At 35.2% G+C, this 17,005-nt stretch overlaps 1 protein-coding gene across 2 annotated transcripts; it reads left to right on the forward strand.

Annotated features, from left to right (window-relative positions):
- Positions 1-441: 441 nt before the first annotated feature.
- On the forward strand, positions 442-16,386 carry LOC109219868 (DCN1-like protein 2). Of its 2 annotated transcripts, XM_019384334.1 has the most exons (11): positions 442-587; positions 658-719; positions 7,096-7,232; positions 10,837-10,895; positions 11,143-11,166; positions 11,729-11,811; positions 11,920-11,984; positions 12,157-12,206; positions 13,970-14,071; positions 15,710-15,769; positions 16,045-16,386. In XM_019384334.1, exons 1-11 carry the CDS (start codon positions 585-587, stop codon positions 16,159-16,161), a joined length of 762 nt encoding a protein of 253 aa, XP_019239879.1. In that variant the 5' UTR covers positions 442-584; the 3' UTR covers positions 16,162-16,386. The 2 variants fall into 2 exon arrangements, with proteins under 2 accessions (XP_019239879.1, XP_019239880.1); XM_019384335.1 differs by lacking the exon at positions 13,970-14,071.
- The last annotated feature ends 619 nt before the right edge of the window (positions 16,387-17,005 follow it).

Raw genomic sequence — 17,005 nt, forward strand, 5'->3', positions numbered from 1 at the left:
ATGAAGGAATGAAATGATACATTGGGATAAAGCAGAAAATATGCTATAGTCAAATTATGAACGAAAAACTCGTATCAAAATGTATGCTCGTTGATTTTCCTATAGCAAAATATGGATTTATTATTTATTGAACCCTCTTTTTAGTTCTCTATTGTGTTATGTGAATGGTACTTAATTATTGATATCATGTTTTTAATCTCTTTGGATAATAGGATAACTATATTAATACTAGCATAGTATTACCAAGTTTTGCTTATTACAAACAGAGGTAGGATACAAAGGTTGGATGCCTGAACTGCCACATCCTACCCCCCCCCCCCCCCCCCCCCAAATCAGAAAGGAAACAAAAAGGCAAAACAAGCAGGAAGTAGGCAGTGCGTGGGAAGTGGGAACTAGTCTTTCGCCTTTTTATACAACAGCACCATGCGCTCGCCACAAATCATGGCTTACTCGAGATGTTATAAGCATTGGGAGCCACCCAACTAACAAAAACTTTTTAAAAATTTTAGGAATCGAAAATCATCTTCTAGAAGTAGGAGTATCCAAATCAATTTCATCCAGGTTTCTTCCATCAGTTCGTAAAAATGGTGCGTAATTGTTTTCTTAGTATGTGTTCCAGCTAATTGTAGTCTGCTAATTTTGTCATTTGCTTGGCAGAACAAGCTGGGGTTTGCGCGCAAGGAGAAAGTTCAGCAATTCATGTCCGTAACTGGGGCAAGGTAGGTACCTTAGTCATGTGAATTTACATTTGTTCTCATTTTACATTGTCAGTTGCACGGTCTTTTGTATGCTTCTCTTTGTGTATAAAATTTGAGGATACCAAGATGCTAAGTGGGCTTCTGGACATAAGAATTGTGAAATTCAGGAAAAAAGTGTTTTTTTTTTCTGGTGAAAATGATATTTGAAAATTAGAGTTGTGTTTGGACATGAATACAACTTGAAGCTGTTTTGGAATTTTTGGAAGTGACTTGAAGTGAAAATTTTGAAAAATAGCTTTTTGGATTTTTTTAAATTTTCGAAAAATTTCGAAATTCAACTTAAATTTAAAAATTTCATGACCAAACACTTATTTCCAAAAAGAGTAAAAAAAGTTTGAAAAAATAAATTTTTTTATGGCCAAACGAGCCCTAATATCATGAACTTCTAAATTTCTCATAGACGCTCTCTTCGTTCCATTTTACGTGATATTATTTCCTTATTAGTTTGTTCCGAAAAAGAATGATATCTTTTCATATTTGAAAATTAATTATTTTTACCCTTAATACCATATTTTTATAACCATAGAAATCTTATAACATGTTTAAAATCACAATTTCAAAAATCTTTCTTTCTTAAACTTCGTGCCCCATCAAACTACCCCACGTAAATTGAAACAGGGAAGTAAATCTTAGATAAACTCCTTTAAGCACAAAAAGGAGTACCTTATGTTGAATAAGACCTCATCCAAACAAAAAAATGGTAATTGTGTTTCGTGTTATGCCCCCAAAAGAAGTCATTAGAGTCTGGGAATTGGGCATTTTCAGGGACTAGCCCGCTTCTACTCTTTTATTTTATTTTTTCGAAAAGACAAGGAGGATTAAGAAGGCCATTATTAAGGAAAACAAGGCAATAGCTTCGGTTAAAGCAAATCCCAAAATAGCATAACCTAATAATTGTTTTGCCAATGAATGATTTCTCGCAACAAAATTAAGGAACTAAAAACATTTCCAATTGTTGATATCTTAGATTACCAAATCCTTATATAAAGTTCTGAGTTATTAGTTTCTGAAAGTTAAATACAATTAGATATGCTTTGTTTCTCATTTTCTGCGAACATTATCACATTGGTGTAGATATTTGAAGTTGTAAGGTCTAGGTGTAGGTTTCCATTTAGTTTATTTGTGTTTGGGTGGTCGCTTTCAATTTCTAGTGGACTGAAAGTTAAATAAGCTCATATAAGCATGTTTTGTTACTTTTTGGTTAAATTTGCTCATGTAAGCATGTTTTTGTAACTTTTTGGCTATGCCCGAGGCGTTTTTTTTTTCATCTTCCTGCGAGGGGGCTATGCTCATAAAGAATTCTTGTATACTAGTAGACAATGTAATGAGTTAACTGAAGATATTGCGTTTGGACTTCAGGAAATATTGCGTGAGACTTTCTTGCTACTTCCTTGGGCGAACGCTAATCCAATTTCTTGATGTGTAGGCATTAATTTCATAATTTAGTTACATAATGAGAATTTTGTTTTTTAGAGTTATCACAATTGATTGTGGAGTGGGGTTGTTTGGAAGAAATGTGTTACTTGACTGTATAAGTTTTAGTGTTTGTAGATACTTTATACTCCCTATGCCTCATTTATGGGACACAATTTGATATAGTATGAAGTTTAATAAGTTAATTAACTTTGTTATGTTTTTCTAATGTCTCTATACCATATATTGTGATGAGATATTTGTGCAGCAGGAGAGTAACTGAAAAATCTTTTGGTTAGTTATGAGGAGTTGCATAAAAGAATATGGATTCCATGGCTCCTTTCTTAACTCTCATCCGCCTATTGATGACCTCTTTCTCAGTGACGATAGTGGATAGTTTTTATTTACACAGTAACCGAGTAATATGGCAATGTAAAGTGTAATCTGATATACTTAACACCATAAATTTTTAAAAATGATGGAGAGAAAAACTTATTTTGTAGCCAGAGAAAGTTGGGTTGAACTAATCAAGCTACAAGATATAATTCCTCTGCTTTTGGTACAAAATTATTGAGGGAAGAAGAAGCTTTTTAGTAGAATCAGGATTAACCACAGCAAAACAGCAGATGCAATATAGTGGCCATATTCAATCACCTTGCTGTGGTACAAACTACTAAGGGAAGAAGATGATAAATGATCATCATTCTGGAAATTAACCACCATATGGGATAAACATGCACTGCTAACAAGATACTATTATTTACGGAGAAAAGAATTTATCAGTCAAAGGAATCCAACTCGGCAGTATAGGAGTTATAGCTTTGCTCAGGTAGCATCCTCTAGCCTTTAAGTATTGGCTGGAGGAAGCTGCAACAATCACTTGTCATATAGATAATAATGGCACCAATTTGTGGTGGATGAAAGGGCATTGAAATTCCATAGGTTCCAGGGTTAATGTTTGATGGACATATACTGGGATGTTACAATACTCCTACCAGTGTAGTGCTACAAAGATAAATCTAAGTAACTGGGGAATTGCAAGTAGGGAAAGGTTATAAAGATGAATGGAACCGATTTTAGATCGAGTTCCCATCCAGAGTAAAAGCAATTATTATCGGCTGATGGGTCTTGAAAGGACAGAAACTCTTGCTTGATTTCTGATTCCCGATAGCCTCTTGCCACTGGAATAAGTTAAACCTAGCCATGTATAGATCAAACTCTCGAGCTTCCCACAGAATCTATGCTCAGATGCGGAGGCTTGTGATATGGGCAAGTGTTTTTTGGACTGAGCCGATTGCATCTATAGTGGATTAGATTACGCGCGGAGCCGCCGACACGTGCAACAGATCTCGCTGGAAATTTCCTCATTTGTCCGGCACGTGGGAGGGAGTTTTCCGGTGGGATTGACTGCGGTTTGGTCGCCTGAGCCTGAGGAGTTTTGTGGTAGTGTTGGTTTTTGCACAACACAGATGGAAAGGCGGACAACCTCTTAAGTCGTCCGAAAATTGCATGGCGACAAGGCCTTTCTGTTTGCAACAAATTATTTGTGATACAAAAATAAATTGCAACCACAATATAAATATGAAGGAACGTAATTTTATTGATAAAATGATGCGGGTACAATTCTGCTTATTCCCTTGATTCTTCTCTCCTGATTATCTCTGTGATTCGAGGGCTAGAACAACGTGTTTCTCGAACGTAGGATGGTGCGGGCTTTCATGGATTTATTTGATATCCATGAAGTGTGTTGTGGATCTTCTTGAAGTATTTGATTATCAAGAATTATCCGGCCACTCCTTGATCTCTTTGTGAATATCCCGTGAGTTTATGGGATTTTAGAGATGATCTCCATTTTTTAGATATTTTTTAAAGGATTATGTAACCCTTTTTATAAGAGTGACCTAGGGTTTTGGTAGAGTAGCCTCTACGCAACACTGACAGACTCCTAGAATTTCAAGAGGTCTTGTAGTATCTTGAATTTAGGATTTAACTCGATCCATTAAGATTAATATTTGATTATCAAGAATTATCCGGCCACTCCTTGATCTCTTTGTGAATATCCCGTGAGTTTATGGGATTTTAGAGTTGATCTCCATTTTTGAGATATTTTTTAAAGGATTATGTAACCCTTTTTGTAAGAGTGACGTAGGGTTTTGGTAGGGTAGCCTCTACGCAACACTGACAGACTCCTAGAATTTCAAGAGGTCTTGTAGTATCTTGAATTTAGGATTTAACTCGATCCATTAAGATTTCGATGTCTACACTTTCTTCCCGGAAGTTGCTGGAATGATGCATAATGATAATTTTCTCAGTAAAGCTCTGATATCATTGTGAAATACAGGCATGAGAGAAAGATGTTATTGATATCGATTTACTATAATACAAGGAGCCTATTTATATCTACACTCTACAAATACATACTACTCCTATTCCAATGTGGGACTAAGCATATATACATAAACTATATAACAGTCTTGAAGTGTATGATTATTGGATAAATTGAAGTGGTAATATATAGTGTTGAAGCAAGGTTGGGCTGGGAAGGATTGTCGGTGGGTGGGTGAGAAGAAAGGTTGGCGCAATAGAAAGAGGTGGCGATGAATGTGGACTTCGGTTCATGGCTTAGGTGGATGAGTGAGGAACAGAAAATTTGTGGCAATTCTTATTTAAAATATAGCGATTAGGATAGCTTAAACGCCAAATGGCACAGGTGTAGAGGAACGACGACATTGCATTAAGGTGAATGGTATGATTGTCTGATGGCCACTCATACAACTATATCTATTCTGCTTGCAAAGTAGAGGCTCCCTCATACTCAAATCCTTCACAAAATAATAAAAAGAGAAATTCAATAGTAGTGTAGTTATCTCAACAAAATTGGGAACATAATTGAGGTTATTGTTTAGGAGCAAGAGAGAGTAAGGTATTGAGAAACTTAAAGTGAGGATTCGTTGCACTTATGTTAGTGTTACCAGTATCAGATATTGAAATGGTGTTACCATCACCTGCTGCAATTTCTTTTGGGCTTGGTGGAGATAAATACAACGGGAAGGGTCTCTTTGGGAAGACGAGCCAAATGATCACGCAAACTAAAGATTCTTGCTTGAGATTTGGTTGCGTATGCAGTATGTAGAGCATCCTAGTAGCCTTAGCCGACTGCAATGGTGATAGTACCAGCAAGTGTTGGATTAAGTGAGGTCAAGATAGCATTTTGTAATAGCTTTTTTTGGCGATACCATGCAACGTATTTAGCATTTTCGACATCTCAATTGTTTTGAGACACTGTAGTGTTGTTAGAGGCGCGCTTAAGCCCGAAAGCAAGGCTCAAAACATGTTGAGCGCTTCGCCTCGCTTTGCAGGCGCTTCAGTGTCGCATCAAGGCTCTAAGGCATACTTTTCCTTGCCAATAAGTGTAATTATGAAAAGGTAACACTGAACAATTGATGTTACACTTTATCATAATTTTTTTCCATATATTTGTTTTTCATGCATATAATTATTAGTCTTGGACTACATATACATATTGTTACTTTTTCTCCATTTTCACCCTTTTCATTAAAGCTCACGCTTTATTTGTGCTTTGCGCTTAAAGCCCCAACGGGCCTTAGAGCTTATTTGCGCTTTTCGCCTTTGATAACACTGAGACACTGACGAGTAGGAGCAGGGTGAGAACCATTGAGATGGCCTAAGAGGTTGTGACCACGCATAAGCATAACACATTGAGCTTTCCGGAGGGAAAAGATGTGTCTGCCAGCTAATTTGTTGGGTAACTGGATTACAAAATTGGGTTGAACAACAACTATATCAGTTTTGGTATCGAAATTGAGGACAGAGACGTTTGCGGCCATTTAATAGGAAGGTTGGACGGCTATCAAAAAAAAAAGTTGGACACATGAGAGTTAATTTTCTCTTGATACCATATGAAATATATGACTGCGATAGAATGAAAAGAGTTTTTTTTATTGATTGTATGCTGAGAATATAGAATTTAGACAATCATTACAACAACTTAATGGTTAAGAACTATCCAAACAGACCCTAAATAGGAGGAGAAAGTTACAACAACATCTTAACGACTAGGAACAGAAATTTAAAACTCTAAATCATCGGAATAAGATAATCAATAATATAATCATTTGATATTTCTATGAAAATTTGATGCTACCATTTCGGTTCTTAGGAAGTTCATTTACCGCATAAATTTGTCATTAAAATATATTAGGGTAAAAGTAATATTAAAACAATGCCACTTGCCTCTCTAAAATTATAAGCATTAATTATAATTTTATGGTCTTCAATATAGAGTCGGATATTGAATTTTAGCAACTTTTAGTGCATCTTAAAGAGGGTAAGTCGAAAGGAGCATCTATTTTCCAGGTATTTTCTTGTATACTATTATTTCTGTGACTTGTTGAAGTATTACAGTCATTCATAATTCTTGGTTATTAAACATAAGTTTAGGTTGTTATTTCCTGATTTTTTATTACGTTGGAACCATGACATTTATTATGTCATATGGTGAATCATGGTAGCTAAACTGGTTGGCTACCTAAACTTCCACCTTATTAGCTGGGGTTTGATTCCCCACCTTGTAATCCTTTTCTCGTTTTCCGTTGCCCTATCTTTTTTTTTTTTTGTGTGTGTGTGTGTATAGACACTTGTTTGTTTCATTATGAAAAGACTCAATGATTTGAGAGTAAAACATTGGCAATTTCTGTGATATTTGAATGCCAAATGGTTGCATTTTATCCCAATTCGGGATCTTAAGCAAATTCATTTTTCATTTATTTTGTCACAGGATCCTCTAAAAGAACATTAATGTTTACATGAACATTTTAAATTTTTACCAAAAAAATACTGTGGATTAACTTGAGAGGCCCTATTTGCATAGCGTACCCCCCTTAATCTTTATGTTTGTATACAGTGAGAAAGTTGCTATTCAGACTATGAAGACCCATGATTGGCATCTTGAAGGAGCATTGGAAGCATTCTACAACGAGGGAAATGCTAAGGTAGTTCAGGAGAAAAATCGATGGGAGCTGCTTTTCAATAAATACAAAGGTAAAGACTGTCTCTTATAATTTTGCAAACTGAATATTAGTACTTATTATTTTGACAGTTTACATGTTTACTCCTTGCTTTGATATTGTTTTTCTTATAGAATAATCTACATATGCTTTATCAATAAACAAAAGCATCTGCGCAAACTTGGTTGAATTTTCTCTTTTATTTTTAATAATTTATTTTGGTTATCTGGGCCAATAACCATTACTAGCTGGAACAATGGGGCAGTCAAAATAACTACTGGTATCCAGTAAATCTTACAGGTTGGTGACAATCATTCTGATGTCTTGATCCTGGAAGAAGCTGAGATGGAAAAGAATGAAGAATAAACATACTTAGCACTCTTCTTATGGCACCTTCTGCGGATGGGTAGCTTCCGTAGAAAACATAATTAAGTAAATAATTATGCTCCCTTCAAAAGATGATATGGTCACACCCTTCAACTGATATTCAATGGTTTGTCGAGACGAGTATAAAGATGTTGGAATGATGGCATGGGGCCGAGCTTACTGCCTTTGCCCGTTTATAGGCCAGTTTCGTACCTTTGCCAATAGCTTGAAAACTCACACACATAAAAGAATCCTATGGCCTTTGATGGCCCAAGAGTTGTGATGATGGGCTATGTGGAACTTAGTTCGAGGGAGATTGTTGGATGTGGGAACAAAGTCGACATTAGAAGTTGATAAGTAAAAGGAGCTACATATCATATCCTGTTAAGTGGGTTGGTTTAACCCAACAACTGATGTCAAAGTTTCAGTGACAGGTTCAACAAGCTCACCAGGGTTTTTTCCCATATATATTGGTCCTAGTATGACAAGACCTTGAAGCTAGTAATGATCTGATGAGATTTACATGTTCACCTCTGCCTGCTCAGGTACATGTTAAATAATATAACACGGTTAGGTTTACACATGGACTGAAGATATATTTTGGATTTAAATTCTCTTTCTTTTGAAGTAGAGAGAGATGGATCAACAGGAGCGAGCCTAAACCAGAATGAGAGAGATTAGGCTCAAAAAGCTTATAATGAGTGCGCCTGGAGCAATATCAGTGGCTCTATGGGCAGATTTGAGAGATAGAAGTCAAGAGCATCTCAATGGATTGAATTAAGAGAGAGAAGCTCAAATGATAGTATATGAGGAGAGAAAGACATGCAGGGTTTGACTTGTTGAGGAAATAGAGCAAAGAAACCCACGGAGAGATATCGCACTACCAAGGTGATGTAATGGTATGATAGGCGAAGAGGAAGAAGAAGCCTTTTTGTAACAAGAAACTAAGTTAAAGAAGCCGGATTCCAATGTCAATCCCAACCACCTCAACCTCTTCGACGCTGCCAAGAATGGGATGGTCGGCACTCTATGTCATGCCCTCATCGGTTGTGTTACATGCGCGTGGGGTGTTAGAGAATACATTATGTTGTGTAAGAGTTTCCAAGTGGATTTATAATATCATGTGCCACTCCACCCAATGCCTTAACGTTTTAGGTTGGGTGCTCAGAGTCGGGTCTCACCGCCATCCATTAGGGGTGGGTATCGGTCGGTTCGGTTCGGTTGTGAATGTTATTGGTTCAACATAATGGTTATCGGTTTATAAATATACTAAACCGATAAACGAACCGATAAGATATCGGGTATCGGTTAATCGGTTAGCGGTCGTTATTGGTTTGGTATCGGCTTACCCGATAAGATAACTTAATTTAGAGGGAAAAGCATAGTGTATAACGCTGATTGATCTTATAACCTTGATCCCTTTCAATTATGTTCTAAAGGGTGAATAAAAGTTTCATGGACACGTGTCTACTCTCATCAAAAAGTTTGTTCAATTGCATAAAATAATTGCTCAAATATACTTCATATATTCACACATGAATGAATATCAATGAGATTATGAAATGAAAGAGGATGACTTCACCATATTAACTTGCATCCTACCAAGACAATGACCGAAGAACTCATTATTAATTTTTTCATCTAATTACAAAAGCTGCTTTCATATCAATAATTAAGAGATTTGTTCAAGTTACTTGTTGAAACACGGTAGAAACAACACAAAATAGTAGCAATTACACCTTAAAAATTAAGAAGTCCAAACATAGTACTAATAGAGAATGAAGCCCTAAGGTGACTTTATATATGTAAGAGTGAAATTATAATTTTAGTAAAGCTTATTGGGTTATCGGCTAAACCGTTAATAAAATTGAGCAAACCGAGACTCGACCGATAACCCAATAATCAAATAACACAAAACCGTTACCGAACCATTAATCCAATAACCCTACGGATAACCCAAAAAACCTTTTTCGATTCGGGCTATCGGTTTTACCCGACATATGCCAAGCCCTACCATCCATTATCACCAAAAAAAAAAAGATATAATGAAGTAAATAAAAGTATGCGCTCTCTAACAACTCAAGCTTTTAGATGAAATGATCAAAAAGAAGCTCCCAGCAATAAACAACCGAAGTTGGATTGACCATAATTCTAAGCATTCAAGGCATATGGGGTTTACCATGAATCGGTGCTTGCGTATTTTTTTGGTGCCTTTAGACTCGAACATCAGAGAGATTGATTAGTAACTACGTGGAGCACAGTTTAGTCTAGCATGCTTTGACCTGAACTTGCAGAAGACAGATTAAAAGTTCACAATGTCAAGTTACACTGTTCTGTACAATCTGGATTTATCTGTAGTTATAGGCATGTCGCAACTTATGAAGCCATAATGAGCTATTAACTTTGTTATTCAAGTGATCAATGAATTGTATGCCTGAAACTTAATTCTGGTTAGATATCTTTTTTGAGGCCACGAGTTTGAAATATTCGCTAATTATGATCCTTTTTCTTACAGATAACTAATCCAAGCCTAACTATAGAGCATTGTGAACTTTTACTGAAATTGGTCAGTAAACTATAAACTGGATTACATTATAACATTGTAGTAGGGTAATCGTTATCTATTTCGCCGGGTTATCATGTAGAGTGATCCTGCCGTTAGTACTCTTTGAAAGAAAATGTTCCTACCATGAGGTGCCAACTGAACGTACATCCTTTTTCCCTTGTACAAATTTGCCCCGTTAGAAATCATTGAAACATTGAACTCTCCGTCAGATGTTCCTTCGTTTTTGTAACCTTGCCCATGCAACCCATCCCAACAACTACCAACTCCTCTGATCTCTCATGTCTCTTAAGTGACCCCCTTCTCTTGTAAACCCCTTTCCTCTAGGAATGGGAATGGAGTTGGCTATGGGAACAAGGGATAGGGTGTGGAATTTGTACTCTCTTCCTAAATCAATGGATGAGACTTTTGCCATCATAAATACTGATCTACTAATAAGCCTATTCCCTTTAGCACACAATTGGAAACACATGGTAGACAGAGAACCTGATTTGCTGATGCTATGGTAAAAATTGTGAAGGAATGCCCTTTTATTAAAAGCTAAAGTAGCTTTCGTCATTCTTTGCATTTAAAGGCATCTTTATTGAGATGGTTCTATTGTATAACGTATGCTTTGTGAGCAAAATTGCATTATCTTATTGGATCTCTTTTATATGGCAATCTCTATATGTGTGTATGTAAACAAATATTACTCTTTTCCATTTCGCAGACCCGAAGGCTGACATGATTATGGCTGATGGTATTAGCAACCTCTGCAATGACCTTCAGGTGCTTTACCCAATTGGCTGATCTAACGAGTCAAGAATTACTATGTTCCATGATTAGAATTCAAGAGAAGTGCTTTTAGGTGTTCTCTACAGTAGATTCAGTTGTATAGTTTGCCCTAATCTTAATTTAAACTTCTGTAGTATCGCATGCTGTTGTGTATGGTATAATTCGTTGTTTTCTTCCTACCTTCCTGATAATTTCTTAGTGATCATGCCTGATTGATGTAAAACCTTTTGTTTTCTGTCAGGTTGAACCTCAGGATATAGTTATGGTACGTGCAATTATTATCACTTTCCTCTACTTCTCTATTTCTGTCTCTCCACCTCTTTCAAATACTACGTTTCAAATAGAATGAACCTATTTCCTTTTGAGTCAGTTTCAAAAAGAATGAACCCTTTTTAAATTTGGAAACGATTAACTTTAAATAATTTCTTTTACCCTTACTGAGATGATTTATAATCACACAAATATCTATGGATTGTTTTAAGCCACAAGTTCCATAACTCTTCTCTTTTTTCTTAAACTTTGTGCCCGGTCAGATATGTTCATAAAAATTAAAACGGAGTGAGTACTAGTTTTGAAGATGGGGGGAGTAGCAGGGCGATGCAAAAAAGATTTTATTGATTGTATTGTATTGAAAAAATTAATTAACGAAAAACGACTATTTAACTCATACAATCAAAATGCCACTTATGTCACAGTAAAATTTAAGCCATACCAATCTGGTTGATTCTCCTGCAGCTTGCTCCTCTTTTATTGATTTTGAGTAAAAGAATAAGTTTTCACTTGAAAGATAATATTTTGAATTCACTTACAATTGCCTTCAATTACAGTTGGTGCTTTCATGGCACTTTCAAGCTGAAACCATATGTGAATTCTCCAAGCAGGAGTTCGTTGGTGGAGTACAGTCTCTTGAGTAAGCCTAGATTAAGGCCTCTGCCCCTCTATAGTTGAATTTCTTTTTTTGTGGCAAGTATAAATTTTAGATGTTTAATGTATAATGAAGCTGTATCCTGAATGGCAGAATAGATTCATTGGAGAAGTTCAAGAAAAAAATCCCATTTTTGAGATCTGAGCTGAAAGATGAAGGTATGTCATGACATGGAATTCTCCATTGCTGGTCAAAGAAATTACATCATTATTCAATAATTTCTTATTTGAAATTTCAGCATGGATATCAAATCTTTCTTTAACTGGTAATTTTATCTGACTAGATGAAAGAATTCCTTACCTTTTGCTCTTTTTTAAAACCTTTTTCCAGATACTTTCCGTGAAATTTACAACTTTGCTTTTGATTGGGCAAAAGAAAAGGTTTGTACTTTATTACTGATCCCTCAGTACCCTTTTTCTCTCAAAGTTCTAAGGCTGTCTTGAGTTTGCATTTTCTTTTTTTTTTCAATTAATTAATTCTAAGTGACTGCTATTTATTTTACATTCAGAAGCTTCTTCATTTGCTTGGCTCTCCTTGTCTTTCATGTATTCATTTGACTTCTCAGATACTAGTATGTCGAGAATACGTCTAAGATGCAATAACTCAGTTTATTGCTGCCGATTCCGAAAAGGATTCTCCTTTTTCCCCCATTACCAGATAAGCCGTGATGCATTTCAAAGTTATTCCGTGTTTACTATTTAGTCTAACCAAATAGTTCGTACATAGGAAGCTACTTAGCTTATACCAAGAATCTTGGGGTACAAGCACTTAATACTGGGTTTATTATGCAGGCTCATTAGCAGAAGACAATCTAAAGCCAAACGAATCACCTTTAATTGGGATGTTGCAGTAAATTGTTGAAGTTATTCAATAGATTTGAATGGAAAAGGAAAAATTTAATAAATTACAACACGTCATTAGTTATAAGCACCTCTACTTCAAATAGAAGACCCTGACGGACAAGGTTTATGTTGTGTGTACAGTACCTCGAAAACTTTGTTTGCAGCAGTTCGCATCGTGTCACTACACAGTGGAACAAGACACACCAAGGCAGAAATTTGATTTTGGGTTTAATCTTAAAGCGAGGAAACCAATAAACTGTATGAATGGTACCTATCAAAATGAAAGCTGATAAAATACGATAAGTCCTGTACACAGGGGATGGTATTGTGGCTGAGTGGAGTAACAATCTGGATATCCCAGTTAGAACACCTAAAACACTTGCCTCCCCAACACACACACACTATTGTTGAAGTCCAGGAGATCCCATGTTTGAATTTCAGTTATAAAACTTGGTGTGAGCCCATGCATTCCAACTTTCATTGGACATGATTACCTTGGCAACTTGTGCTTGTGGGCGGATAAGCTGCCCGGTATATTAGTCGAGGTGCACACAAGTTGCAAACATCACCAATGTTAAACAAAATAGTATAAGTGCTAAACACTTGAAAGCAGGTACCTACACTTCCGAAACTGAAGGGAAAAATCTTGAATCAAAGCCTTGGTCATTTTAAAGCAGTTTTGAGAGAATAGAGTAGTAGAACCTTTTTAAGGAATTGAAAATCCGCTATTCAAAGTTAAAATTTCCTTTCTATTTCATTTATTACATTTTTGTGTTACAGGAGTATGCTAGTTTGCATCCATGGTTTGGCTTGATTTATGGGATGATTGTTGTATATATTATCTGATTCCTGTATATTAGCGCTACTACTTTCTTCATGTGATATCAATAAATAACTTTGAACCATCAAAAAAGTCTTCTGTCTTACCATAGCGAATAGAATTCTACAGTATTCAATGAACACCACTGAGAAGCAGATCTTTACGTTTTTTTTCCGCTTTGTTGGCTTGTACTAGTTCTGCATGTTTTACTTACATTTTGCTGTTTGTTGATAGTAATACATTTTTACCCTTTTGCTTACTAAACAACATTTTAGGATGACAAATGCCATGCCTGTAGTTTCAGCTGTATATGTCTATCTTACTTCGTTATATTAGGTAATGATTGTTTATTTATAGATCTCTTAGCAAACATTTAAATGGAGATTTCCATATATTTGACATTATACAAGGGTACAAAACATATACTCTCTCTGAGCTTCCTCTACTGCACTAGGGATAACGATATCCACATAATTTCCAGGGTCAGAAATCTTTGGCCTTGGAAACGGCAATTGGGTTGTGGCAGTTATTCTTTGCAGAAATGCAGTGGCCATTGGTTGAGCATTGGTGTCAGTTTCTCGAGGTAATGAGAGGAAAATCCTCGGATATCCATTTTTTAAGTTGTTATCTATTTACAGGCAGCTGACTACTAGCCTGTTTGGGCAAGCTTCTCCAACTCTAGAAGCACTTTTTTTCAAAAAAAAATGATTTTCTTTCAAAGTTGAAGTGTTTGGCAAGCTTTTGGAAGAAAAAAAATGCTTTTGAGGAGAAGCAGAAGCAGAAAAAAGTAGCTTCTTTCCAAAAGCACTTTTGAGAAAAATACACTTAGAAGCAGTTTTTAAAAGCTTGGCCAAATACTAATTGCTGCTCAGAAGTGCTTTTCAGATTAACTAGTAGTCGTACCCGCGCGATGCGCGGTCAATATTAAAAAAATATTTGTCACTTTGTTAATTTTTCGATGTTACATTTGAAATTATCACAATTATTTGATTATCCTATTCTATATAAATAGAATAGATATTGTCTAAATTTTAATAAATAAAATCTCCATTAAATTAAAGGGACTTATATAGTCATCAAATTATTTTTTCGTTATATATTTTTATTTATTATATTATCCAATATTTAGTATAATTATATTGTTAATAGAAATTATGACACTTGTCATTATAACATTTCTTTGCCTCTCCTATTATATATATATATAGATATAGATTTCTTTGACTCTCCTATTATATATATTATATATTATACATATATTATATTATATTATATATTATATATATAAATAGATTTTTTGTTATTTTATTTTAGAATAATTTTAAAACTCCAATTTGAAACTATTCCCTAATATGAATTAGTAATTCATTATTTTATTTAATTTTGTTTTTATTTTAATTTTAAAACTCCAACTTGAAACTACTTCCCGATTTGAATGGATAGTTTTCTTCTCTTTTTTCGTTTTTTTATTGGTAATTTTTTTTTGGTTTTTCTTTTAAAATAATTTAAAAACTCAAACTTGAAACTACTCCCACCCAATTTGAATGGGTAGTTATTTTTTATATATTTAATTTACGTTTTTTTAATTATATTTAATTATAAGATATCTATATTTATTAATCCAAATAAAGTAACCAATTAATATATATGGTAGTTTTTTATTGTATTTTATTATTTTCGTTTTTTATATGTATTTAAATTCAAAAATAAGTAACCAATAACTAATTATAAACTAAATAACTAATTAGTAACCTATTATGCCATGTGGCATTTTTTTAGGCTGCCACTTGGCTTAAGGAGAGGGCTTTTTCCTTTCCTTTTAATAATATATAGATTAGCCAAACACAAACTGCTTCTCACCAAAAGTACTTTTGAAAAAAAAGCACTCTCAAAATAAGTTGATTTTTGTAGCTTGGCCAAAAAAGCTATACATTTGCTAGGTTTGACGATTCAGTTTTTTTGCTTAATGAAGATGACATCATGCCGTATTTTGCTGGATGCTCATTGGTTCTGTTTACTTGATGTAATCTCATGCTTGATGATGCTCCACCCCTTTTGATTTGTGTCTATTTTAATGTGCACATGATTTTCAAGTGGTTCGTATTTCCGCATGACAACTAATGTGCTGTTACAAGTGTTTTTTGCGCTTATTGAGGATGCTATAACTCACCCCTGTCCTTTCTTTCTTCTTGTGGTATGCTTTTGCTGCCAACTGATTCAGGACCGGAATATGAAGGTTATCTCACGTGATGTTTGGTTACAGCTACTGGAATTTGCAAAGGTAAGTTCCGACTCATCACTTTAGCGTATTAGCTTTCAAACACACCCTCTCTATATATTCTCCATCTTTTCCTCGTACTCCATCCAACTCCCTCTGACTTTCTGATATTAGTCTATTATCTAAATCATGTCAAATGATGCCTAAACTTTTTGTACTTACAAAAAAGAGAAAAAAGTTGCCGGAATGTTTTGCACATCAGTATGTATTATTTCAAGTTATTTTCAAAGGGAAAAAAGAACAGAACATTATATTGGTATGTATGATGTCTTACGCAGACTGTGGACTCTACATTATCAAACTATGATGCTGAAGGAGCTTGGCCTTGTCTTCTTGATGAATTTGTTGAATACTTGATTGAAAAGGGTCATTGTGCGAAAAAGTCGGATGAATGATTGAATCCTGGAGTACCGATGGAGTGCTGTCACTTTCAATGATGTGAAATGTTCTTATTTAACTTTTTGCTTCCAAGAACAACTCCTTGTACAAAATAAGTGAGGTAAAGGACCACTTGGAATTGTAGATGAGTCTTGCGTGTTCCTGTACTAGTCCTCACTGTCGATTCAAAGTTATCATTTTTTGTTTGGATTTACTTGATTATGAGTCATTCTTTGGAAAAACTCCCCAAGAGCAAAACATTAGGGAAGCTGATACTAACTTCTAGTACTTGATTTAACTATGGAAAACCCCTTGAGCGTTCAGCTTCATCTTTCTGGCATTTCTCCAGCGCAATGTGAGTGTTTGAATTATTGGAAGGGAATGGGAAATTGCAGTAGTGTGTCTTATTCGACTTCCAAAGGCAACTACAATATTTTAACAATATATTCCTGCAATGTTGGAGGAAAGAGAGCAATTAAACAGTATTGCGTTTGATGTCACTGTAGTCCTGTTGGCTTCATGTAGCAGGACATCAGAGATCTTACCATAACAGAGAGTGAAGGTTAAATAAGAGAAAGTAGTCCTTTGGAATCGATAAATTAAACAAAACATAAGTATCTTCACTTGTGTAGTTAAATATAGATCCAAGAGTTGAGTTGCATTTAGTCCCATGAGCGAGCTAAAAATGCTTTAGCTACCAACTCTGTTTATTGGTCTTTGTATATACGTTTTGGATATTTGCCAAGCTGCTAGTAACCGGGAGAAGAGGTGATTTTCGTAAAAATAGCACGGTCTAGCCAGTTTTCGGACTGCTCATTCAAAAATAGCCTGCGTTTACCAAATCAATAAAAAAAATAGCCA

This window comes from Nicotiana attenuata, unplaced genomic scaffold (genome assembly GCF_001879085.1).
Source record: "Nicotiana attenuata strain UT unplaced genomic scaffold, NIATTr2, whole genome shotgun sequence".
Taxonomy (NCBI): domain Eukaryota; kingdom Viridiplantae; phylum Streptophyta; class Magnoliopsida; order Solanales; family Solanaceae; genus Nicotiana; species Nicotiana attenuata.

What these genes read in the sequence shown, in the direction of transcription:
- LOC109219868 (XM_019384334.1), top strand. An exon ending in AACCTCAGGATATAGTTATG is followed by an intron (nt 11,167 to 11,728) that starts GTACGTGCAATT and finishes CTTCAATTACAG; the next exon opens with TTGGTGCTTTCATGGCACTT. An exon ending in AGCTACTGGAATTTGCAAAG is followed by an intron (nt 15,770 to 16,044) that starts GTAAGTTCCGAC and finishes TGTCTTACGCAG; the next exon opens with ACTGTGGACTCTACATTATC.